Source organism: Callithrix jacchus, chromosome 6 (genome assembly GCF_049354715.1).
Source record: "Callithrix jacchus isolate 240 chromosome 6, calJac240_pri, whole genome shotgun sequence".
Classification (NCBI taxonomy): domain Eukaryota; kingdom Metazoa; phylum Chordata; class Mammalia; order Primates; family Cebidae; genus Callithrix; species Callithrix jacchus.
The window spans coordinates 156,973,240-156,999,757 of NC_133507.1; the positions used below are offsets into that span (position 1 = coordinate 156,973,240).

General features: G+C 49.3%; 1 protein-coding gene across 15 annotated transcripts in view; it reads left to right on the plus strand.

Moving 5' to 3' along the window:
• Positions 1-26,518, plus strand: part of AGAP1 (ArfGAP with GTPase domain, ankyrin repeat and PH domain 1) — a 639,539-nt gene that overhangs the window by 235,100 nt on the left and 377,921 nt on the right. For 14 of the 15 annotated variants that reach the window (XM_054258069.2, XM_054258070.2, XM_054258072.2 and 11 more), the window contains 3 exons: positions 12,385-12,470; positions 15,194-15,335; positions 21,136-21,270. In XM_054258069.2, coding sequence (XP_054114044.1) covers positions 12,385-12,470; positions 15,194-15,335; positions 21,136-21,270 — 363 coding nt within the window. The remainder of the gene's footprint in view (positions 1-12,384; positions 12,471-15,193; positions 15,336-21,135; positions 21,271-26,518) is intronic. The other variant, XM_035306609.3, reaches the window with a different exon arrangement.

Genomic DNA, 26,518 nt, shown 5'->3' on the forward strand with positions numbered 1-26,518 from the left:
CTTCGTTATTTATCACCTGCTTACCTGAGTGTGCGGCAGGTGCGTTCCCCTTCGTTATTTATCACCTGCTTACCTATGCGGCAGGTGCGTTCCCTTCGTTATTTATCACCTGCTTACCTGAGTGTGCGGTAGGTGCGTTCCCTTCGTTATTTGTCACCTGCTTACCTGAGTGTGCGGCAGGTGCGTTCCTTTCGTTATTTTATCACCTGCTTACCTGAGTGTGCGGCAGGTGTGTTCCCCTTCGTTATTTTATCACCTGCTTACCTGGAAGCTCTGGTCTGACCTTAGGAGCATGCCATACACTTGGATAAATGTGGACTCGTTGACTGGAGATTTATGGAATCTTTTCCCAGGAGCCATTTGAGAAGCATTTGTCCAAGACTTGCTATTTTATAGGCTGTTTTGATGTGAGGGAAAAGACATATCCTGGATCTTCCAGAAAGCAGGGAATTATGACTGTGTGTTAGGAAAAGGCCTGACTTTCCTGTGGGAATTTGCATGGAGACAGGCATCTCTCGTTACCTGGTTGTTGCAGTCTTGCTTCTTCTGATCATTGAGTTGGCGTTTCAGAAGTCCCCGTTTGTGCGTGTTTCCATTTGGAAACGATATAGTCATTATTATCATGTAGCAGTCATTTAGTTAATTTGTTTCAGGAAGCTGACAGCTCTGACATGGATTAGCTCATTTATACCTAGGGAAACAGAGGCACCACAGGCCACAAGAGCTGCTCATGGTCACACAGCCCAGAGGTATAGGCCTGAAGTTGGGTCTTGGACGGTGGCTCTGAGCCCATTCCCCTCCATTGCTGCCCAGAGGGCTGCCACTCATTTCACGGGTCAGCAGATGTGCTGAAGGGGTTCAGAAGGACTTCTCCTTGCCCAGTGGACTGGAGCTGAGCCCACACGTTGGGCCAGGCGAGACCCCAGAACAGCGGCCGAGCTATTGAAAGAAGTATAAGTTCTGTGATGCAGTAGTATACGAGCTCTTCTGAAGTCTGGGGTCTGCCTTCCAACAGTGGATTTGCAGAAAATTTCGAGTGTGTGGATGTGGGCCAGGGGCTCCCAGCCACCTGAGACCTTGGCTTCTCCTCCCAGGAAGCCAGGCCAAGGCAGGACCTCATGGCTGGTGACAGGCCTGGGCTGGCAGCCCAAGGAAATGAGGAGTTGTTTGCAGGCCGACTTCTTTTTCCAGAAGGCATTCCCCTTGTTTTCAGGCCTTTATCTTGAAATGAAGTCCCTAGAACTTCACAAGAAAAAAAAAAAATGCCTTGGGCCTTATGGCTTGCTGCCTTTTAAGGTTCGATGACGTTGTAGGGCATGTTTGATTCTTTGTGGTACAGTCATGTGTCACTTGATGATGAGGGTTTATTCTGAGAAATGTGTCTTCACATTCCTCAGAATGAGTGTGAGATTTCGTTGTGCAAACATCAAAGAGTGAACTTACACCTGTGTGGTGTAGCCTACCATAGTGCACCCCCAGGCCACGTGGCAGGGCCTGTGGCTACAGTCTGGATGGCATGTGACTATTCTGAATATTGTAGGCAGTTGTCACTCAGTGGCAAGCATTTGCATATGAGCTAAACGCGTGTAAACATAGGTGCAGTAGAAATGTGTGATTGCAGTCTCATGGGGCCGCTGTCGTGTATGCCCTCTATTGATGACTGAAGTGTGGCTGCAGTGCAGGTGACTTGGTTGAGATAATGCTATTTTGTTTTAGATAGTTGTTTTCTTTTGTTTTTCGTTTTTATCCCAACTTCCAGGTTCTCCTGCCTCAGCCTCCTGAGTAGCTGGGATTACAGGTGTGCACCACCACGCCTGGATAATTTTTGTATTTTTAGTAGAGATGAGGTCTCACCATGTTGGCCAGGCTGGTCTTGGACTCCAGACCTCAGGTGATTGGCACACCTCGGCCTCCCAAAGTGCTGGGGTTACAGGTGTGAGCCACCGTGCCCGGCCTGTGTTTATTTTAGTGTTCAAAGGATGCTATTTGGAAGGGAGAGCTCTATATAGAGTTTATGCGTTAAGCTTCCCGAGTTGTGTTTTCCTCAAAGCTCTTGGAGTCAAGAGAAAAGGAAGTTACACTTTGACTGTTGGGCAAGAAACTGTTTCTTCTGACACTCGTTTTTCAGCTTCTTTTAGAGCAGCAATATCATTTTTTCAAAAATATTTTTAAACTTCTACTAGTTCAGGTCTGCACATTTCAGACTCACTGTTACTGAAGACAGCAGTGAAGTTATTTTTGTGAACACAAAAATAGGACCTTAGGGTCTCCAGGTTTCAGTTTTACATCTGGTTTTTCATCCAATTAAGTTTTGTTACGTTTAATTTGTATCAGTAACACCTGAGCTGCTGAGGTAAGTCCCCTCCTTTTTTTTTTTTTTTTGTAGGGGTTGGAGAGACAGAGTCTGGCTCTACTGCCCAGGCTGGAGTGCAGTGGTGTCATCTCAGCTCATTGCAGCCTCTGCCTCCTGTGTTCCAGCCATCCTCCGCTTTTGTGCATTCAGAGACATGCAGAAGGGGCTCAGGAGGACTTTTATGCATTCAGAGCGGAAGGGGCTCAGGAGGACTTTTGTGCATTCAGAGCGGAAGGGGCTCAGGAAGACTTTTGTGCATTCAGAGACATGCGGAAGGGGCTTAACATACCAACCTACTTGTAATTTCAAGCACTCTTCAATTAAATCGATCCAAAGTCTTTAAATACGGGTTTTTGAAAATCCCCAGTTGTTTCAGTAAAAGCAAGTGCTCTCATTCCTCAGAAGTTGTCAGGCGCCTTCTACGTCATGATAAACGTTAAATCCACCCTAACATACTTTGAAGAGTCAGCTGGTTAACCGTCCTTACTGCTTACCGGATACGTCACTCATGAGAAGGTGAGATGCCTCCGGTAGCTGTGTGCTTGTCTGCATAATTTTCAGGTGCAAACAAATGCAGGGCAAGGTTGTCGAAAGGCCAGCGTGAAGCTGCAGCCTTCCCGCCTAAGCCCAGCAGGTGGGTTCTGCTATGCGCAGGACCTTACCCACCACGGCTTCGGTTCCATGTTCTTGGTCTTTTATTCAATAGCACACTTGTGAGTGCAGGTTCGTTGTTACTGTGATACAGTTTAAAACCAGGTATATATATGTATTTTGAAATATCTAAAGCAGCCTTTTTTTCTTCTTTTTAATTTTGGAGACAGGGTCTCACTCTGTTGCCCAGGCTGAAGCTGGGACTTAGTAACTGGGACCATAGGCCCATGCCACCATGCCCAGCTAAATAAACTTTTTTTTTTTTTTTTTGGATATGGAGTCTCAGTCTGTCGCCCAGGCTGGAGTCCAGTGGAGCAATCTTGGCTTACTGCAACCTCTGCCTCCCAGGTTCAAGTGATTCTCCTGCCTCAGCCTCCCGAGTAGCTGGGACTACAGGCGCATGCCGCCATGCCCAGCTAATTTATTGTATTTTAGTAGATACGGGGTTTCACCACGTTGCCCAGGCTGGTCACGAACTGGTGAACTCAGGCAGTCTGCCCGCCTCGGCCCCCCAAAGTGTTAGGATTACAGGCATGAGCCACCATGCCCGGCCTAAATTTAAATTTTTTTTTATAGAGACAGGGTCTCATTATGCTGCCAAGGCTGGTTTTAAATTCCTGAGTTCAAGTGGTTCTCTTACCTTGGCCTCCTAAAGTCCTGGGATTACAGGTGTGGGCCACCATGCCCAGCCATGTAGCCAGTTTTGAACTCCCTGATGCCTCCTAGGAAAAGTTCTCCTTGGAACACACTTCGAAACCCTGCTGCTCTGAGGCCTTGCAGCAGTGAGAAACCCCACCAGGGCCAGCATGTCCCCCTTTCCCCCATGCCTGTTTTCTCATCTTGAAAGTTGTGAATCTGTGTCACCCTTTCCTGGTGTATTGCCCGCACTTTTGATCTGCAGATTCAGGTCTTTCTGCGTCTCGGGAACATTCCTCTGTCTTTTATCTTCGAGTAGTCTTTGAGTTCTTTTGTTGGGGTGTGTTGTCAGAGATACCATTTATCCTTTTGTTTAGGTCCTTTTGTCAACGAACTTCTCTCTTAAATACTTTACCTCTGTTTTTTAATCTCATTGACTCTGTTTCAAGCCATTCCTCTGTGTCAGAAACTCAGCTTCCACCCTTGTCTCTTCTGCTCCTTACTTTTTCTAATTTTATTCATCAATTCCCCAGATGCGGTTTCGATCCTCAGATCTGGGCATTTCCATTCTGTCTCATGTTGTTTCACATTCTCCTCCTGGAGTCTCATCTCATGGAATGCCCGTTCTTTGTGAAGTCACGTTGGAGTGAGAAGCTGTTGCTAGGGTCTTCCTTCTGCTTTGGAGCTTTGTTTTCTTCACTGTTGCTTTGTGTCTCTTCTGGTCCCTTCCGGCCTTCCTCTCCCCAAGCCGCTCCCACCTTCCCTGCTGGGGAGCCTTTGCCTAATTTCCTCAGCCCTGCTCTTCAGCTTCCTCAGCTTCCACCCTTCCCAGACATGGTCTTTGCTGAGACTGACACTGACCACTGGGAAGGCTTCTCCCTCATTCTGAGTCAGATCTACGCTGTTGGGATGCCTCGATTGCCCTACTTCCTGTGGTGCGAGAAGATGAGGGAGAGGAGATACTCTCATCCTGAGTGCCCTGGACCAAATGGGCAAGATCATTCTACCCACATGCACATTTGCTACCTCCCCCAGCCAGCTGCAGGGGTGCACAGGGCCATTGTCGAGTCTCATTGCCCGTGCGTGGCCCTCAGACTGGATGCACTTCTCCTGGAGATCCTGGGATTTACTGAGCGTCCCATGCCCTGCCATCCCTCTGAGTGAAAGGAGACTGCCCTCATTAGGTTCCAGGCCTCTGCTCTTCCTGGGAATTTACCACACATCCTCTTCCAGGTTTCCTTCACCCGTCCTGGGGGATGGGAGGAATATGTCATTGTTCTCTGCGAGGTCCCCAACTGTGTGGGTCACTCCTCCTGCTCACCAGGCAACTTTGCCTCCAGAGAGCTTTCGCCAGGCTGTTCACTTTTAAGGCTTTGTAATTTGCATTCCTCAGTCAGGAGGCCGCAAAAGATGAGGCCACGGTTGCCTCTTCTGTTTCTTCCCTGCACATTTTGGGGTGAAGTGATAGGGGTGTCAGTGGCTCAGGTGGCAGGAGAGATGAGGGCCTCCGCCCAGCTCACATCTTCCTTTTCGTTCCTTAGAGCCTGCGTTTTTGAGGTTTATTCTGTAAAGCTGTGACCCTTTTCCTGTTGGAAGGTGAAGTTCCTTCTGGTTTTCACATTTCCCCCTTTTTCTATTAGGAAAGGGGGAAAGAAAATTCAGTTATAGTGAAGTTCTGATCTGCCATCTTAACCTAGGATTTGACTTTTTCCTTTTTCTGTGTTCCTTTTCTACTTTACATAGATCTGGGTTAAATGAAATCGTGAGAGATCGTGGCCTTCCCCAGGAAACTATGTGCTAAGTGCTCACTTGACTGCGGGTCAGAACCCCGGAGTGTTCCACTCACAGAAATCATCAGCAGCTCCCATGGGTGGGGTCCTCACTCACTAATGGTACATTTGCGTAGTAGTTACCTTTTATTTTACAATGTAAGTTTTTAAAAAAGTTGGGAGAGGAGGTGAAATCTGATTTGGCTGAATTTTGTAAACTATGATGTTACCAATAAAACCTTTTTCCCAGTGTAAAAATATGTGGTCCAAAATTCCTCTTAAATGTCACAATACAAAACTTTTCTGACACCCCAACATTAGTAAGTGACTGACCTCAGTATTTTTATCAAAGTTAAACAAGCCAAATTAAGTTTCTTGACAAATTTTTGGTGCATTCGTGATTAAAATTTTGAATATTCTCTTAGGAAGAAACGAGGGCTGATTGTCCTTTTCAAGGTATCCATCTCATCCCACTTGTTAAAAATAAGTAGGAAACAATACAGTTTGCAGATTTCCTCCCAATTTCATCATGGTACTCAGGAACAACGAATAATATTGTAGATGAATTTTGAAAATGTTTTCATGGAAGAGAATCCCAAACGCATGGCCCTAGGAGACCCAGGAGCACCCCGCCAGCTGTACTCTGCCTGTGTTTCTCTCTTCCAGTCTGAACCCCACAGTGCTGGGTGGTTGACAAGGCGTGGCCAGCCTGCACCTGCTGGAAGAACCCGCGTGGCTCTGCTGCATCTTTGATCAGAAACTGCCATGAGGTCCCTTCCTCCTCGAATGGAAAAGGGAAGCAGTGGGCTCTACACATGCAGCTTTGAAGCCAAGAATCATTTTCATCCTTTGCTTAGGCATAAAAAGAAAAATAATAAAAATTCAAAAATAATTAGAAAAAGATAAAAAATCAGCAGTAAAAAATGAAAGTTACAGAAGGTCTCTGTCTTCTTAGTTTCCTAAGCACAGTGGTGATTAGCAGAACTAAAGGCAGAGTGCACCCTTCCCAAGCGTGAGCGGAGTGAGGAAATGATAGTTCCGCTTCTCTGCGTGTTTGCTGTTGGCCCAATGGGTGCTTCAGGACCCAGGAAACACGGAGGCTGCTGGTTTTGTTTCTGTAGGGCTTGTCTTAGCAGAAGTTTACGTGGAGAACTGTTAATGATACGTTGTTGGCTTTCAGTTCAATTAGCCAGAATGCTGGAAACACCACACATCGGTTGCAAAAAAGAGCCCCTTTTATTGGAATGGGAAGAGTCAGTTTTCTCTTCTTTTTTTCTTAAAGCAGAAATGACCGCATAGATGGTCCACCTCTCTGAGGTCTCCCATGTAGGCTGCACTTGTACTGAAGAGACTGTTGTAGCTCCGCCTCGCACGAGTGCAGAAACTTGAAGGAACCCATTTGTCTTACTTCCTCCAGCACCCCAAATTTACAACTGGGTCTCACAGTATGACACCAGGATTCAGAATAGTAATGAGGAAAGCCTATGAGGGCTTATAAAAAGGTGTTTAAAAAACAAGGGTGCAGCCGAACCATCTTCCTCCGGGTGTGCTGTTCATTCACGTCCTGATGGGAACACTCAGTTCCATCTCCCATCCAATTTTAGGTGTGCAGTGTGGGCTTTAGGGAGAAGTGAAGACCTTGACCTGCTTAAGAATGCAAGCTCAAGGGCAAACCGAGGCACCCAGCACAGTTTCCGCATTTTCTGGGAACCCCCAACACTCGCCTTGGGGTGAACCAGAAACCTAAAACATCACACCTGAGGTTGAGCTCAGACAAGAGGACGGTTCTGCTGTATGCCCAGTAGCTGGGACGGGGTGAGAGCTCTCCAACTGCTGTCAACTCAGTGCAGAAAGCCAAGCCCAGAAAAGATGCTGTTCTCACCTCCCTCTGCTCTAGGCTGAGTATTCCGTGTGGTGCCGCTTACCTCCGGGGACATCCTCATGTCCTGGGGAAGCACAGATTCCAGTGACACTGGGGCCGTTTTCCCTTCTCACTGAGATGCTGTCACAGCTGCCCAGCGACCTGGTTCCACCCTAAGGTGCAGACTGGAGGAACTGCAGCCAGTCTGTCTAGTTCCTCAGCCTGGGGGTGCCGGCCGTTGGGAGGTGCTCCATCCAGGTCCAGTGTGATTGCCTGCCCCTGCCTGAGGAGCTCGCCGAGCACCTGTTTGCAGGTGTGCCCAGGCCAGATATGTGTCTGACGGGGACGTCAGGTTTGGGGAGACTGAAAACCCTTTTTTAGAATGAAGTTACCCTGATGTCATTGAATGCTATGTAATCATAATTGGCAGCAGAGAAGGGCGCACGTCGCTCATGGCGGATCTGTCGGGTGGGCCATGGGCCTAGCTGCACACCAGGTGCTGGGGGGACACAGGTGGGCGAAACAGACCTTCAGGAAAACATGTGGAAATGGGACAAAATAGGCATTTAGAAATCTACATTCAACTTGAAACTGGATGTAGAATTGTGTGATATCCTCTAACATTTTGGTGGGAAAAAAGATCTCCCTTTGGGAGGCTGAGGCAGGAGGACCGCTTGAGCACAGGAGTTGGAGACCAGCCTGGGCAACATAATGAGGCCCCATCTCATTTAGCTAGGTATGGCGGCGCGGGTCCATGGTCCCAGCTACTCAGGAGGCTGAGGTGGGAGGATCTCTCACTAGGCAGTCGAGGCTGCAGTGAGCCTTGTCAGTGCCACCGCATTCAGCCTAGGCAACAGAGTGAGACTGTGTCTCAAAAAAACAGAACAAAATCTCAGTTTCCTCACCCGTGAAATGGGGGTAAACAGAGACTTCCTTAATGAGTTAATGAGTGAAAAGCACTTAGAACCCTGCTTGGGACAGAGAGGAGCTCAGTCAGCAGGGATCCCCATCACCCCCGCCCCTCTCACCTCACCCCCAAGTGTTCATGATCTCGCTCTGCTCTCCTTCCCTAGCCCTTCACTTGCACTGAAATCCTCTTCGCTGCTTTGTTGGTTTCTGCCCAACAACAAAGGTCTAGCGACTGGGATGAGATCTAATGCAGTGAGGGGTTGAATTTAAAATGACGTGAGTGGTGGCACCTGCTGAATACCAGCTTGTTGCCAACCGTGCTGCTCTCCTAAGGCTTTCCTTCTGTGTTTACAGTGGTTAAAGTGTAGAAAATGAATTTTAAAGTGTGACCTACCTGCTGGCCCAGGCATGGGCCCGTTGAGCTGAGCCTGCTCCCACCAGTGGTGCCCTGCAGGGCCTTTTGAAAATGTCCCCGGCAAATACACTCTTGCTTTCTCACAACCTGGCTGCGTGAGCACCTGACTGAATTTTATCTAATTGTTCGCCTTTGAGTTCATGGCAGATACTTAGGAGTATTTTAATTTTTGCTTTCTGATTTAAGTCTAATACCAGAAAAATCATGCAAACCAATTACCGGTATCTCGTGTTTGAAATTGTAAAATGCTGAAAAGAAATGTTCATTACACTCCGTATCTGGGTGGGGAATGCTAGGGTTTAAAGGGACCTTGCTGATGAGAGAAGGAATCACAGCTCCTTTTAGAGGCAGTGAAAGTGGGACCTGGAGTCCTTTGCTCAGAGAGTTTAGGAGAGCAGAATGAGAAGCCTCAGTGCCCTCCCAGGGAACCTTTTGTGACTTGAATATTGTGATTCGGCCACCCAGAAGCTTCCCTTATGAACGTGCCTCTGCAGAAACACGTTAGAGGAAGCAAAGGAGAGGATGGAGGTGAAATCCACCCCGCACATGCTCGCCTGACATACCCCGGGAGGGTCACCTGCGGAGGCATCATGGTCATTCCACAAGAGCGGGGCGGTGACAGTCCCCAAGTTCCTCCTCCCGGAGAGGTAGGCGTCGTCCGAGGGACACTGGCGTGGCAGGACCCCAGGGACAGGCTCCACACTTCCCTTTCCGCTCTGGAGGTGACACAGTCCAGCGATTGAGGAATGGGACCTGGGGCTGGCGTGCCCTGGCAAGACAGTAAAGCCTTCTCAAAGTTGAACTCCAAGATGCATCAAGCAGGGAGGGTTTCCACATGCCTTGTATCTGGGGCAGCCATTGGAGGGCAGGACTGGAGCCTGGGCCCTGAAGGGGACTCAGCATTGGAGGGCACAGAGGGGTACATGTGGGGCTCAGGACACAGGGTCAGGATGGTGTCTCGGTGAGGTCCTTCTGCGTGTGATACGTGTCAGGGGTAGGAGGGACGGAGCCAGGGGTGGGCCGCCTGCGGGTGGGAAACTTGTGCAGAAACCTAGCAGAGAAAGCTCAGACGATTTCAGTGAATGTGAGGGAGTAGGGCAGAGAGGAGGGAGATAAACAACACCTGGGGGTGAGGTGGGAGGGGGATGATGAGCATCCCTGCACTCTGAGCTCCTCTCTCTCCCAAGCAGGGTTCTAAGTGCTTTTCACGAGTTAACTCATTAAGGAAGGCTGGTTACCCCTATTTCACAGGTGAGGAAATAGAGGCTCTGAGCACTGGAGTTACTTGACCAAGGTCAGCCAGCTAGTGAGGGCTTGGCAGGGATTTGAACCCGGTGAGCTGAGGCCTGGGCTCATGGACGGAACAGGGTATGAAGGAGAAGATTTTTCTCCAAATAAAGAGTAATAGATTTCCTCTTCAAATGTTTGTTTTCCCCTCCCCTCCCTTTTTCTCTTTTGTCACCCAGACTAGAGTGCAGTGGCATAATCTCGGCTCACTGTAACCTCTGCCTCCCAGGTTCAAGCAATTCTCCTGTCGGGGTCCAAGTAGCTGGGATGACAGGCACCCGGAGCCACTCCCAGCTGATTTTTTTATAGTTTTAGTAGAGATGGGTTTTACCATGTTGATCAGGCTGGTCTCGAACTCCTGACCTCAGGTCATCTACCGCCTCAGCCTCGGAAAGTGCTTGGATTACAGGTGTTAGCCACTGTGCCCAGCCTCAAATGTTATTTTTCTTAAAAGTGTCAAATTCATTTCATGTCACCAAGCTATAAGCAGGTTTCCAGCATCTCTTTTAAAAAGTTTTTTTTTTACAGGGAAATAATATTACCATCACTGTTGCAGATTGTTCTCTGGTAAGCAGGCTTAGTCACTGTTAAACAGGTCTTTTATAAAAGCAGGTTAAAATAACCTTGGCAGAAATTTCGAGTAAGACCGTGCCGGCTACTCTTCAGGGTTCTTTGTGTCAACTTACTACTCGTTGCCTGCTAGGACAATATCCCCTTTGCATGTGGGGACACTGAGGTGGGGCGAGGACACATAGCTGTGTGTGGCAGAGCCAGGATTCAGGCAGAGCTAGGCCGGTATCGGGGTCTGGGGGCAACCGTCTGCAGCGGCGTCACACGTGGGGGCGTCCACCTTGTGTCAGCTGTTTCCCAGCTTGTTTCACGGTCTCAGCAGCTCTGCTAGAAAAGCGGTTTCTTTTTGCCTGTGAGGACTCTCGATTCGGGGACCCTAAGTCTTTTGGACTCTCGTGCAGCTGCTGGGGCTCACCCTGTCTGAACCGAGAGTCCTGACTGGCCTGGCTGTGTCCCCTGCTGATGGACCTCAGCCTGACCATTTCCAATGGACCCTACCCTCTTGTTTCAGTGATGAGGGGAAAACAGAATGAGAATTTATCTGCTTCATTTTAACATCCAAAGGTCTCTTCATTGTTCTGTTATCGGGTGAACTGAATAGCAGATCTGTTTGCTTTAGCAAATGTGTCTGCCTGCGACGTCAGCGTAGGTGTTGAGTGTGAGCACATGAGTGCGGTAGGAGCTCCGGGAACAGGCCAGCACCTCGGGCAGCCTTCCGTGGCCTCTGAGGGTAGTGGCCCCTCTGGAGGGCCTCGGACACTTCCAGGCTGGGATGGGGACTCTGATTTTTTGCTTCATGGCACTGATGTGGTTCAGACCCAGGATTCGAGGAGGGAAGGTTCCCTTCGCAGGGGAGGAGTCAGATGTGGCTGTAGGCAGCATCTGGGCTCCGGCAGCATTGTCCTCTGGGTCCCGGTACTCAGAGTTTAGACAGGGTTTCTAGAAGGCATCTGCACAGAGGAGCAGAAGACGGGAGCTAGGAAGCGATGTGTGCCTTCCCCTCTCCAAAGCAAGAGTTCCAGATGCCCTTGAGGGTTCCCTAGCGTGGACTCAGAGCCCAGGATCTGGAGGGGGCCGTCTGTTGTTGGAGAAGGCAGAGGAGCCAGGGTGGAATCCTTCCCGCCGCCGAGCAGGAGCAGGGCTGGCCTGGCGGGTCCGGCTGGGCACTGCAGCCACCTTATACCACACCCTCCTGAGAGTGTCAGGGGCCGGGACATCCAGGGCAGCACCGGGCCCCTCATGCCCACACACCTTCTCGTTGTCGCCTCTGTTCCGGCAGGGTCCTGGTGGTCTCTCTCTAACCCTGCGTGGTCTCTAACGCCTCCTCGTCAGCCGCTGCTCTGCTGTCTCCACCTGTGCGGAGGTCCCATCCAGTAGTTTCTGTCTAACCCTTGTGTAGTAGTGAAGCGTCCCTCCCCTAATTGTGACCTGTGACCCTGGAAACACCATTCTCATGATGTTGTATGTCTCCCTTTCAAGAACTGGGTTTCTCTTGAGGAGAATACAGGTTCTCGGCCCTGTGATTTACCAAGAGGTTGCAGATCAGGCACCTGTTAAGCATGAAAAATTTGTTTCAGTTTTATGAACCCAACGAGAATGACAATTTCGATGTTCTCTGTTTCCCAGTGAGTGAGAATTCCTGAATTTACATAGAAAGCGCACATGAAAAGTCCACACTTCTCGGCCACGAGTGTCTGGCATCCCGAAGGAGGCTGTGCTTTCTAACTGGAAACGCACACGGGTTCTTAAAGATGAATATTTAAATCTGAGCTCAGCTCTGTTAAAATTCAGTGGCTGCTGGAGACATCCTAAATACTCAATTGCCTCCAGGGCCACAGCCTAGGGTGTATTTTTCCACAAGCGAAGCCCACGTCTGTTTGCCCCCTCACTGTCTGTTGTTCTTGTGTAACGAGATCTTTTGTGTATGTGGCAGGTGGGAGGTTCAAGAAAGAGATCGTTGTTGATGGCCAGAGCTATCTGCTGCTGATTAGAGACGAAGGGGGTCCCCCGGAGGCGCAGGTGAGTATGCGCGGGCCCCAAGCCTGCTTTTTCCCCCTTTGTTTTCTGAGGTTGGATTCAACACCTGCTTTCCAAAAAGGTGGAAACCTCGTAAAAATGTTTCCTCTCACTACATTTTTTTCTCATGTCTCAGAAGCTAATGCTTCCTCTTGTTTTTGTTTTTTTCAGGCAAAATCCTGCAGAGAAGTTGGGTCTATATGGTGGCTTTTCACTCTGTGTGTTTTTAAAAAGGCAGAAAACGCACACTCTGCCCTGGTTGGGGAACCCGGTTGAAATGACATCTGGGAATTGGTGTAGTTCAGTTTGTTTGTTTTTTGGTCTTTTCCTCTGAGTGGTTTGATCTCTAGAGCAATGAGATTTGGAGAGTTAGCTGGGTGAAATGTGGAGCCCGGCCTTCTTTCTGTGTCTGGTAACTGCAGGCGTTGGCCCCTGCGTGCCTCCTTGCCCTTGCCCCGAGCAAGGCAGTCTCCACTGAAAACTGGTATGAAGCATATTATGATTTCTTGGACAGTTCCTGGAAAGATGGGCATTCTGGAAATAACAAAACCTGAGTGTGGACGATCTCTTTCTCTGGTTTATTTAACCCGCTTTGTGGTTTTACTTGCAGCAGAATTTACTGGTTAAGCACTTTAAAAGAGCCAAGAGCTAGTAATGGCCAGTGACTGTTCATGCGATTTGAATGTCAGACATTTTCTTGGCACTATTTCCTGGGCTTTTTGTGAACGTGCAGCATAGGATTGTAAGATGATGAAAGTGAAAGATGCTGAATACTTTCAGGATTTCTGGGTCTAGTACTCCACACATTGGAGGGCCACACGTTGTGTGGTTATAGAGAAGATATCACAGCTTGGCTGCGTTCCCTTGACTCTGAAACACCGGTGACTGCAGGTGTACCAGTATTCAAAAGAAGAGTGCTCCCAGTTAAACTGTGAAACATCAGCTATATCTAGGTGCATTCTGATTTCAAAGATGTTAAAGTGTGAAGGATTCTGTCTCTTAGCATTGACGATACCCTATACTTAAGAAGGAAAGACCTCGAAGACGTGTGAAGAGTGAAAACTTAGTTACAAAGCAGGTTGAGCCCATGTTCAGTGACCATCTGTTAGTATAAAGTAAGGCAGGGCAAGTTAGAGATCGGACCGACACGTCCTAGGTTTGCGAAGCTGATAAAAGTCAGCTCTTTCTTAGTCTGCTGAGTGTATAGCTCAGGGTTTTGCTACACCACGAGCTTTTTCCTCTACAATTACAGAGCAAATTAGCAATACCTGAAGCACAGAATTGACTATGCAGCATAAAAGCTACGAAAAATACATATATGTAGAAAAATCTACAGAAGAGGCCTAGCACAGTGGCTCACTCCTGTAATCCCAGCACTTTGGGAGGCTGAGATGGGAGGATCACCTGAGGTCAGGAGTTCAAAACCAGCCCAGCCAACAGGGGGAAACCCCATTTCTACTAAAAATACAAAAATTAGCTCGGCTTGGTGGCGCGTGCCTGTATTTTCAGCCACGTCGGAAGCTGAGGCAGGAGCATCACTTGAACCCAGAAGGAGGTGGTTACAGTGAGCTGAGATCTCACCACTGCACTCCAGCCTGGGCGACAGAACGAAACTTTGACTCAAAAAACAAATTAAAAACCCCAAAACATAGTTTCCGTTTTCTGATGGTGACCACGTCAGCGTAGGAGGCTGTGTATTGGGTGTCCCACACGCAAGGAGCCAGGGAAGCCGGAATGCACCCTTACAAGACTAGAGCCACGGTTCACGTTTCCTCTGGGTGGAGGTTCAGGTGGGCTTCAGCTCCCGTCTTGGGAACTGAGGTCTGGTTCCGGGTCAGCCAGCACTCTTCATGGGTGCAGGGGTAGTCTGCCCCTCCCACTTTCTTAGAAGAGACAGGAAGAGGGTTCCCCAAGGCAGGTAAGAGGAAAAGGAGAAGCCTCCATCGCCCTTGGTCCTGGACGCTGTGTGGGAGCTGCCATCTTTCCAGGTCTCTCTCCCAGCCTTCTTTGTTTTTAAGTCCTCGTTCTCATTTAATTTTGTACTTACCATTAGAACTTTGGGTTAAGTTTTATCATGTAAATGTTTTACTTATAACTGAATGCACTTTTCACTTTTCCCTAAAAATAAGTAGTCACTTCCTTGAATCGGTGCCGCAGGAGGTCAGCCAAGGCTGAGCCTGTGTTCAGTCTTCACCCTTCACAGCGGAGGCTGGCCCTGCGGAGGCGTGGGTGGGGGGTTCTGAGCAGGCTGTGGCAGCCTGGAGGAAGACCCGCCTCTGGGCCTGAGGGGTCCAGCAGGGCTTCCTGGAGGGTCTGAAGAGGACAGTGGAAAGCCTCGGGGTTTGAGAGGCTCTGGAGGGAGGTGGGGCTGGCCTTCTGTATGCACTCAGGGCAGTGAGTGGGCAGGCCGGGAGCATGAGGGCGGCGGGGAGACTGTGTGGCTGTGTCCTCTGAAGACAGAGTGGCTTGGTGGGAACAGGATGAAGGGCTGGTCTCTGAGAACAGCAGGCACAGTGTGCTCAGGAGGAGGACTTTGGTGCTGTGACCGTGTGTAACAAACGACAGTCAGAAGTCAAGCACCCAGCAGGCGACCCAGGGGACTCCCGCAGCCCCTGCTGCCTGCCACCCGGGCTCTCCGAGCCGCTCGGAGGCCCATCCAGACATCTCCGTTCTTAATGAAGTCTTGTCACTCAGCTCCTGCTCTCCTCCCCTTCTTCTCTCCCTAGTTCGCCATGTGGGTGGATGCTGTGATATTTGTCTTCAGCTTGGAGGATGAAATAAGTTTCCAGACTGTTTACCACTACTACAGTCGAATGGCCAACTATCGGAACACAGGCGAGATTCCTCTGGTTCTGGTGGGGACCCAGGGTGAGTGGTGTTCGGATGCAGGTGTTTTTAAAAGGATTCTAATGGTTTCAGTATGGGGAAGTTCAGACATGCTTTAAAGAAGGAATAATTGCCTGCTGAGCTCTCACTTTTTTGTGAAAAAGTAATGAAACTGAAATTAACTATCACATTTCCCGATTTGCTTCCATGGTGAAACCATTCATTTAACCTGAAAACAATATACACACATATCCCAGGTGCTTTAGGAAAAATAAAATAGATTTTCCAGCAAAAAAAAAAATATATAAATATATATATAGAGAGAGAGTTTTCTGTTACATATGTATTTTTTGTATATGTTCAGTCAAATATATATATTGTTTTCTGTTATATTTTAATTCTCTGTTCTATAAAATGATTAATAAACAATCTATTAAAGCTCATCTTTCAGTGCACCTTGAAATAATACTGATTTCCAGCATACAGCAGTTGTTTTATTAAGTTGTGTTTGTGTCACTGTCCTATGACCTGTATCTCACTTTTAATCTAGCAGGCCGCTCGGAGAGGGGCACACTGGGTACATCCCCTTGTTTTCTGCCAGGTCACTTCAGACTTAACAGACCACGTCTCACATGGACTGAGGCACAGCGTCCTCACTCTTGATCACAGACCCGTGGTTGTGCTGGAGTCTGCCACCAGGGTCTAAGATGTCACGTAGGATGTTTTTAAAAGTCAGAAGGAGGTTAACTTTAAAACCGCTTTGGCAGAAATATGGGTAACTTACAAATAATCCTGTGAGGAAAATTGTGTATCCCTTCATTTTTGTTGTGGCTGTTGGTAGACTGTTTTGCGAATTCCTGTAGAGTTAGCCTATCTGACGTGCCCGTCCCTGAGCTGATGGGAGGCGTTTCCTTTAGGATGTCAGCTGTAGGTACTGCACTAGATATGCTGGAAGTAGGGGGTTGCCAGGCAGGTGATTGGCTCCTCTATCAGGAATCTACAAAAGTCCAGATCACAACGGGGGCACATGTGCTGAGAGAAATAAATAGTGGTGCCATAAACTAAACGCATTTTCCAGCCAAACGTGGTGGCTCACCCTGTAATCCCAGCACTTTGGGAGGCCCAGGCGGGTGGATCATTTGAAGTCAGGTTGGAGACCAGCCTGGCTAACATGATGAAACCCATCTCTACTAAAAATAGAAAAATTGGCCAGGCATGGTGGCGCATGCCTGTAATCCCGGCTACTCAGAAGGCTGAGGCAGGAGAATCGCAAGAACTCAGGAGGCAGAGATTGCAGTAAACTGAGATCACGCCACTGCACTCCAGCCTGAGTGACAAGAAAAAGCCTCTGTCTCCAAAAAAAAAAAAAAAAAAAAAAGCCGGTGTGCTGGCGGGTTTGTGCCTGTAATCCCAGGTTCTCTGGAGGCTGAGGCAGGAGAATCTTGAACCTGGGAGGCGGAGGTTGCAGTGACCCAAGATTGTGCCACTGCACAGAGGGAGACTCCATCTCAAAAAAAGTAAATAACTAAAAGCATTTTCTCAACGTGCTAGGTGGCAGGTGTTAGAGTTGGGCTTCCTGGAGAGCTCCTCCTCACCTTTTTTTTTTAAGCATAAGCAGAGTGTGGAATGGCCACTCGTTGCCCTCCCTCCTGAAACCTTCAGAGCCGGAGATAGGTTTATTTCTAACACAGAACGGAGGAGGGATTCTTTATGCCTAACGCGCCCTCTAGTGTTCACCAGCAGATAAGGCCACACCACCAGAAAGTTCTTGGTTCTCATGTGAATGCAGAATTGCCATATTTGAGGTGGTCTCTCGAAAATTCCTAGTCATGGTTTAAAGTGGGTGCTCACCCAAAGTAGATCTGCTGAAAGCTGCCTTGAAGTCGAATAGCGAAGTTCCAAATAAGCTCCCCTTCCCGCGGGCCTGACTGTGGCATTTCTGAGCAGAGGTTTTCGGGGCTGTGTGTGTGTAGGCACCGCTCCCAGGCTGCTCAAGCCCCTGAAGAGGCTTTTGCTTAGACTCACTGTGGAAAGTGTCAGTGAAGTTCACAGTCTGAAAAGATCCCCCGCGATCAGTCTGCTCTCTGAGTACCAGTGGTGTTCTGTCAGTAGCTGCGGAGTGTCTGAGACCCTGGGAGCCGGGAACACACACTTCTGGGTGTGACTGTGAGCCGGGAACACACACTTCTGGGTGTGACCTGGGAGCCGGGAACACACACTTCTGGGTGTGACCTGTGAGCCGGGAACACACACTTCTGGGTGTGACCTGTGAGCCGGGAACACACACTTCTGGGTGTGACCTGGGAGCCGGGAACACACACTTCTGGGTGTGACCTGGGAGCCGGGAACACACACTTCTGGGTGTGACCTGGGAGCCGGGAACACACACTTCTGGGTGTGACCTGGGAGCCGGGAACACACACTTCTGGGTGTGACCTGGGAGCCGGGAACACACACTTCTGGGTGTGACCTGGGAGCCGGGAACACACACTTCTGGGTGTGACCTGGGAGCCGGGAACACACACTTCTGGGTGTGACCGGCTGCAGGCTGGGTGACCTTGACCGCTGGGACTCTGGTGGGGTTAAACACAGATTCCTGGAAGACACTCAGTGCCTCCACGGGTTTGTGGTAGGCGTCTAATGTTGGCTGCTTTTGTTCCTCATATTTCAATGTGTGACCGGTGTTCCAGAGGCCCTGCCTGGGTCTGTTCACCCCATCCAGAGGCGCTGCCTTGTCCCTGCCCTGGAGGCAGTGTATTTCTCTGAGTCTCCTGCCTGAGCTGAGTGACACATTGAGCTTCCTACTGGGCTGGCTACTTAAGACTCCTGAGAAACCCTCTTGAGGTTGAAGTCCTTGAGTCAAAGTCCCCCGTTTTATTCCATGAATCCACAGACATCCATTGATTGGATGTGGAAAGATGGGCTTGAAGGCCACAGGGGAGTGTCTGTATGCATGAAGGTGGCCTCCGGGGAGAGCAGATCAGCCCCCGCCCGCCCCCGACCTCCCTGCCTGCAGGACTCTTCACGTGTCAGCTCCAAGCCACACCCCAGGTGAACCAGAATGGAAACTTCCAGTCAGGGCTGCACTCCTCACCTGCAGGATGCTCTTGGTCTTAGACGTCAAGGAGCACCGCAGAAGCCCGGCGGCAGGAAGCTGGCATGCGCGTGGCTCTTAGAGTCCCTGCTCCGACTGCGCTTGCTTCCTGCGTGGAGACTTGCTCTCCGCGAAGCCTGCTTTTGCAGGGACTTGGCTTCTTCAGATGCCAGAGACAAAGAGGGACCAGGTTGTCCAAGAGGGGGCCTGACATTTCTCTTCCTGCCTGTTCAGGGTAGGCGGCTTTAGAGGTCAGAGCACGTGGGATGGGAAAGAACCGAAGAGGAATTAGGTTCCTTGACGAGACTGCCTGGCCCTGGGTGAGGCCTCCGCCTGCTGATGGGAGGAGCATCTATGCCAGCAGGAGCACTCTCTGGGCAGCAGTCAAGGACTGCACAAATGTTCATAATCGGACAAGATGGGACCGAAGGAGGGCATCACTTAATGTTTGTTAAACAGGTTCTGTTGTAAAGATGTGCAGATTAAATTGATTTGATGAAAAGCTACAGAGTTAAAAGTGGAATGAAAAACGAGACAAGTATAAAACTGAAATGGAGACTGTGAGTGCAGAAGCCCGCAGAGATGTCCGTGGTGCACCTGTGAAGCCGAAATTTGACAGAAACAGAGTGACCGTGCCACTGAGGATGGAGGCCGCAGGTCAGGGTCACGTGGAAGCTGGGTGGCTGCTCTGTGGCCTGTGTTTTCAGAATTGTCCTAGAGCATTGAAACATCATGGATTTCCTTTTTTTACAAATAATAACTGTTTATACTTTTAAAAAATACTTTTTTCCTTAAATGTTGTGAAATGCAAGTCAAATTTACTAATTATCCAGAGAAGAAGGCAGGACGAGGTGCCCTTTGACTGTGTCGCTGGAACGGGCTGCAGCCTGTGGAGGCTGGACTGGTCACTGTCAGGGAAGAGCCCTAACTGCAGAGTTCACTTGCCTTCCAGTAACAAAGAAATGTCAGCCCAAACCTATGCCACAGGGCTAAGAAAATAACATATGAGAAAAGAAAAATAACCGAATTCCTCAAGGTGCCCCTCTTTAAATATATTTCAGAAACTGAAGTTGCCATGTGCCCTTCCTCCTCAGAAATGAATAAAATGTTAAAGGTACTTGCTCCGTTGTATAACTTTACTGCTATTTCTTTGGTAGATAAATCCTGTTGGTGGATTTTTGTTTAAAGAGTTGTTTATTGTTTTCTTCGGCATAAGAACCTTCAAGCCCTATGAAAGAGATTCAGGTTAGGAAACTGTCTCTGAACACTGGGGATGGTGGTTCACGCTTGTAATCCCAGCACTTTGGGAGGCCCAGGAAGGTGGATCATTTGAGGCCATGAGTTCGAGACCAGCCTGACCAACATGGTAAAATACAAAAATTAGCTGGGCATGGTGGGAACCTGTAATCCTAGCTACTTGGGAGGCTGAGACAGGAGAATTAATTGAACCCATGAGGTGGAGGTTGCAGTGAGTCAGATTGTGCCACTGCACTCCAGCCTGGGCAACAGAGCAAGACTCTGTCTCAAAAATAAAAGCAAAACAAAACAGAAAAAAGAAAAGTAAAATATCTCTGAAAAGTCCTCTTTTCCCTAAGCCTCGTGGCTGTTCACATTCTAGCTCCTTATTTCTCTGTTCCATGTGCCATTGTAACTCAAAAGTAATGGAATGAATGGGGCCGGGCTGGGGGTTGGGGAGTCCTGGCAGCTGAGCTAAAGAACAAGAAAAGGAGGGCTCTGTTTCTTTTTTAGGAAACTGGTTCTGGTGGCATCTCTGTGCAGCTGCTCGAACACCCCCTGTGCACACATGGTTTGGATTGGGGGAATCCAGGTCAACTGTGACCCTGAGGAGGTCTATTAAAACCTCAGGGGACTTGCTGCACTGCTGTGTCCTCTGCTATGGAGTCCCGCTCTCCGCACACCTCCCTCCCACCCCTCTGGGCCTCATCCCTGCATCTCCCTCATGTACACTAGGGGCCCTGCCGCCCTCTGCTTCAGGCACTCTGCCCCAGGTAGTGACTGCTACACCCCACCCGCTATAGATGAGGGTTCCCTGACCACTTGCTCGAAAAGCCAGGGTCACCCAAGCCTCCTGACCTCTTCCCTGCATCATCTAGCAGTGTGGCCATCTCACATTCACAAGCATTCATCACATGCATCTTCATTTTCTGCCTGCCTCTCTGGCCAACTAGAATGTCTGTCTGATGAGAGTGCAGATTTTGTCCGTTTCATTCACTGGGGTGTCCCTGTGTACAGAACAGGACTAGACCCCGAGTGGGAGCCCAGTGAGCATTGATTAAATGGGTCAGTTTAAAAAATGGACAAGTGACCACACCTGCAAAAACAATGCCAGTGCAGGAAATACGCTTAGCCACCTGCGTGGTGCACAGAAGGGGACCTATACATAGTGATTTTGTGTGGGTTTTTCTTCTTCTTTCTAAAGCATGTGTCCTCTAGATCCACATTTAAGTCTTGTTCCTTCTTTCTGAGCATTTAAAAATTTCAATTTCAAAAGGTCTCCTGTAAAACAAATTTCTACTCGAGAAATTTAAGTTGTAATAAATAGCTTTCTCTGATGTTTTGAGTATGTTATTCGGGAGGCAAACTATGCTCTGCAAACTTCAGATTCGTAGAATAATCACATTTGCTGAGTAAGGTACCGGTTTTCTGCGACGTGGGGAGCATATATTGTGGGAAGTAGTCACAGCTGTCATTGTCACCATGCCGTTACTTGTTGCTCTTCCATTCCAGATGCCATAAGTTCCACTAACCCAAGGGTCATCGATGATGCCAGGGCGAGGAAGCTCTCCAATGACTTGAAACGCTGCACGTACTACGAGACGTGTGCTACGTACGGGCTGAACGTGGAGAGGGTCTTTCAGGACGGTAAATGCGCGTTGCTGGGAATTCCATACGGGAGGCGCTTGGAGAAATCAGTCCTGCCCGCCCTTGTGCATGTGGGTGGCGGGAGGATGTCACTGATGGGTGGGCAGTCGTTTTGAGAGCACTGCATTCCAGAGGTGATCCTCAGGTATGTTTCATAGAAAATGCTGCCTTCAGAAGAGACAAGATATGGCTTGAGAACAGCCTGGCATAGGGTCTGCATGTCACCTAGGTGGCCTTTTTTTGTACCGGAAAGAACATTTCTTGAGCTCTGTAAAACTTGTCTGTGAGCCATTTCTTCATTGTAATTGCCCATTCTTTTTTTTTTTTGAGACGGAGTTTCGCTCTTGTTACCCAGGCTGGAGTGCAATGGCGCCATCTCGGCTCACCGCAACCTCTGCCTCCTGGGTTCAGGCAATTCTCCTGCCTCAGCCTCCCGAGTAGCTGGGATTACAGGCATGCGCCACCATGCCCAGCTAATTTTTTGTATCTTTAGTAGAGACGGGGTTTCACCATTTTGACCAGGATGGTCTCGATCTCTTGACCTCGTGATCCACCCGCCTCGGCCTCCCAAAGTGCTGGGATTACAGGCTTGAGCCACCGCGCCCGGCCAATTGCCCATTCTTTATCCAATCCTGTCCTTTAAAACACTTTAAATAATTGATAGGAGGCTTTGAAGAGAGAATAAACTGAAAGGAGAGTGTGTCAAGTTTGGATCCCTCCCCCCGACCAATAAAATAAAATGGCATGATCGCACTCACAGCAGAGAGTGAGGACCAGCCTTTGGGAATTGTTTTTAGGTTATTTTATTCATTATTGATCACCTACCTTCAGGAACGGCCATGAATCAGAGAAAATTCTCCTGGCAGTGTGAGAGTTTCTGTAAGTGGTGACATAGACTGTGGGTGATTGTAGTGCCACACGCTGGCTCTGAGAGCAGGACCTGGGGAAATGCCTGCAGCCGGCGGAGAGGTAGTGTCACCCTGGGATAGGAAGGGCCGGGGTCAACTAGGACTGAGATTTCTAAATCCAGTCTTTTCTCCTTGGAAGCTTGGAAGAAGCGTGGTTTCAGCAGAGGGTCCCATTGCTGGTGGGAATCACTTGTAGGGGCCTCTCCCCGTCTGGTTTAAATCCATGGGGGCAGAGCACCTGACCCCTCTCTGGTGCCGCGGGTGTTGTCAGGAGCAGAGCAGGGCAGCTGTGCCTGGGAGGGTGCTGAGCCGCTCAGAGGTGATAGAGGACGCGCTGTGCTCCGACCCTGAAGACAAGCTGTGAAAGCAGTGACCGCAGGACTGTCCCTGGGACTTCCTCCAAATGGGCAACCTGTGGTTTCCTTTTAAATGTTTGAATTAGCCTTCAGATGAAATTGTAGGGATTCTGTACGTTCACTGTTGAACTAGCTTTCAAAGATGACATCGGCTCTCACACTGGGTTTTCTTTCCTGAGGCAGTTGGGTTCCTTCCTAAGCCTGCCGTCTCTTCCCGCGCGGCTCTGCCTCTTAGTTACTCACCCGTTTTTCAGCACATCGGTCCTAGTTACTCCTTCACGGCTTAGGTTTCTTCTCGCCTTTTCCAGTGCTGGTGCTGAAGGAGCGCAGGGTTCCCTTGACAAGCAGTGCAGAGTCGCTGGGGTCCCACAGCCCAGCCCCTTCTTCCCTCCACTCACATTTATCCCCGGCCTCCTCGTGCCACTTCTGTCAGGAGAACATCCTGTGGGGAGCAAACCTCATCTCAAGCCGTGTGGGTGAACGTTAGTGAGACGTGGAGGAACTGTGCAGGGAGCCCCTCGGAGCTCTTGTGAGAGGTGCACCCTGGCAGAGCAAGGTCAGTGTCGGCCAGGCCCCTGTGAATGTGGAAGTAAAGCATCGTCGACGAAGGGCCCCTGGACTAGGGCCCCTGGGCGCATGCATGAGACCAGCTGCCTGTTTTCATAAACAGACGGCGACTGCTTCTTCTTCTCCTTCCCCTCCCTCCCTCCCTCCCTCCTTCCTTCCTTCTTTCCTTCCTTCCTCTTCCTTCTTTCTTTTTTCTTCTTCCTCTTTTTCTTTTCTTTTCTTCTTTTTTTTGAGACAGTCTCGCTCTGTTGGCCAGCCTGTAGTGCAATGGCATGATCGAAGCTCACTGCAACCTCTGCCTCCCAGATTCAGGCACTTCGTGTGCTTCAGCCTCCCCAGTAGCTGGGATTACAGGCACATACCACCATACTTGGCTGATTTTTTGTATTTTAGTGGAGATGAGATTTCCACCATGTTGCCCAAGTTGGTCTCAAACTCCTGAGCTCAGGCCGTCTGCCCCTCTGGCCTCCCAAAGTGCTGGGATTATAGGCACGAGCCACCGGGCCCAGCTGCAAATAGACTTTTTGTGATGCAGAGCCACGCTTTGTGTGGATGGACTGCACCGGGTTTGGGCCGCACTCCAGCTGTTACAGCAGAGGTGAGGGTCTTTGCAGCCTGTGAAGAAGCCTGCAATATTTACTCTCTGGCCCTGTTCAAAGAGCTTGCTGGTCCCTGATGCTGGATTGGAGCTCAGTTGTCTGGGTAAGCTTAGTCTCCACCAGAGTCTCGCTCTGTCACCCAGGCTGGAGTGCAGTGGTGCAATCTCCACTCACTGCAACCTCCACCTCCCAGGTTCAGGTGATTCCCTGCCTCAGCCTCCTAAGTAGCTAGGACTGCAGGTGCACACCACCACACCTGGCTAACTTTTTGTGTTTGTAGTAGAGACAGGTTTCACCATGCTGGCCAGGATGGTCTCCATCTCCTGACCTCGTGATCCGCCTACCTCGGCCTCCCAAAGTGCTGGGAATACAGGCATGAGCCACCACGCCTGGCCAACTCCTTTACTTTTCTATTTATCATGTTAACGTACATGAGTTTTCCATAAATTGATGAATGCTTCTTAGGAAAATGTTACGAATTAATACTGGAGGGTGTCAGGATGACGTCAGGTGCCTTCCTGCCAAGCAGCCTGTCTTCGTCCATTCTGGCTGCTATCACAAGACCCAGTGGCTTCTACAGCAGACTTTTACTTTTCCCAGTTACGGAGGAGGGGAAGCCCAGCGTCAGGTGCTGGCGTCAGGTCAGCCGTGTGGTATCTGCCTAAGGCCATCCTCCTGGTGGGCTGTGTGCTTGAGTAGTAAACAGAGGACATAAGCTCTCGCCTGTCCCTTCTCATAGTAAGGGCACTTAACCCACCACAGGTCTCCACCCTTGTGACCCAGTCACCTGGCAGAGGCCCTGCCTCTTATCCTCCGGGGGTCAGGATTTCAGTGTAAGACTTTGGGTTGAGTTCCATACCACACCAAGCACGTTCAGGGCAGAGGACAGGCAGCCACTTCTGTGTTGGAAGTGTTTCATTTTCTTCAAGTTGGGAGGTTGGCAAGGGGGGGAATAAGGACTGACTTCTAACTATTGTTATTTTGAAATAGATAAAGCATTTCCATTGCTGTGACCACTCATGTCACACCTCATCAGGTGATGCTGTGTTGAGTGTCTGTTTTCGCAGGCATGGGAGATTTCCATTACAGTTACATATTTTAGAAATAATACATTCGAATTAAGTATTTGGATTTTGGCCAGGCATGGTGATTCACGCCCGTAATCCCAGCACTTTGAGAGGCCGAGGCAGGTGGATCACCTGAGGTCGGGAGATCAAGACCAGCCTGGCCAACATGGCAAAACCTCATCTCTACTAAAATTACAAAAAAATTAGCTGGGTTGTGGTGGCGGGTGCTTGTAATCTGAGCTACTCAGGAGGCTGAGGCAGGAGAATCCCTCGAACCGGAGCAATTGCAGTGAGCAGAGGTTGCAGTGAGCCAAGATCGCACCACTGCCCTTCAGCCTCAGTGACAGAGGAAGACTCTGTCTCAAAAAAAAAAAAAAAAAAAGATATTTGCATTTTATGGACTCTCAAAAGGGAAATAACCTGTGATGCCGCAACTTGTGGCTATTGCAATTTTTTTTTTGTCCTTAAAATATTTTCATATGAAGATACATTTTAAAAATAACATCAGGGTTAATCTGCGTATTTGGTTTCTTATTTGCATATATATTTTCACTTAAATCACAAACACTCATTGTTAGTGATGAAAGCAGCTGCTGAGTAGGAGCTTTATTCAGTGCCTAGCAACCCTTCACCGTAACGAAGTGAAATTCCTCAAGGACAGTTAAAGGTTGTAAGGTTTATATAAAGCGGAAGAAATGGAGGCTCAGAGAAGTTACATGGCTTGACCCAAAGGCACACAGCCTGGACTGGATCCCCCATCTCACTAAACCACAGCCCAGGAACATTTTGTCATTAAAATGGAAGCAAATCAGGTCCCTGGGGCCTCAAGAACACATGGGCCTTGCCCACAGGTCTGGGGAGGGCCTCGAGGGGGATGCGCCCAGCCAGCGGGGCCCCTGCCTGGCTCTTTGGCTTCTTTTTTGCCCCAGGACTTCTTTGTTTATTTACTCTTTTTTTTTGAGATGGAGTCTCAGTCTGTAGCCCAGACTGGAGTACAGTGGTGTGATCTCGCTCACTGCAACCTCCGCCTCCCGGGTCAAGCAATTCTCATGCCTCAGCCTTCCGAGTAGCTGGGATTACAGGCACGTGCCACCATGCCCAGCTAATTTTTTTATTTTTAATAGAGACGGGATTTCACCATGTTGGTCAGGCTGTTCTGGAACTCCTGACTTCAGGTGATCCATCCACCTCAGCCTCCCAAAGTGCTGAGATTACAGGCGTGAGCCACCCATGCCCAGCATTTATTTGCTTTTTATACCTCTATGTGGTAGAAAGAGAACATAACGGAAAAGCGTGTAATTTCTACATAATGTTTGGCTTGTAAATAAAATTTTAAAGCAGTCTAGGTGCTTCTCCTCCCCCTGCAGGGTCCACGCTTCTGATCGGCTCTGTACCAAGGTTTGTTTAAAAGGCCAGGGACTTCACCGTTTGCTACTGGCAAGTGTCTTTAGGTATTCGGAAGCAGGCCAGCAGGCGGGTTCCTCCATCCGCTCACTCGCTCATCTGAGCACCAGCTTCCCACCCACTGTGCGTCTGATTGGGGGACATGGAAGGGTCCCTTCCTCCCTGACGTTAAGGTCCACTGAAGAAGGTAAACATCAGACATTCACCCAGAAACATGACCTTGTGTCTTGTACAGGGGTGCAGAAGAAGTGTGGCAGCCCAGGTTGCTTTCTGGGTGTCTCTCCCGGCAGCTGGGAGCGTCCTTGTTTCTGCTCGCAGGCGAGTTTGGGTGGCTTGTGGGCAGGGTG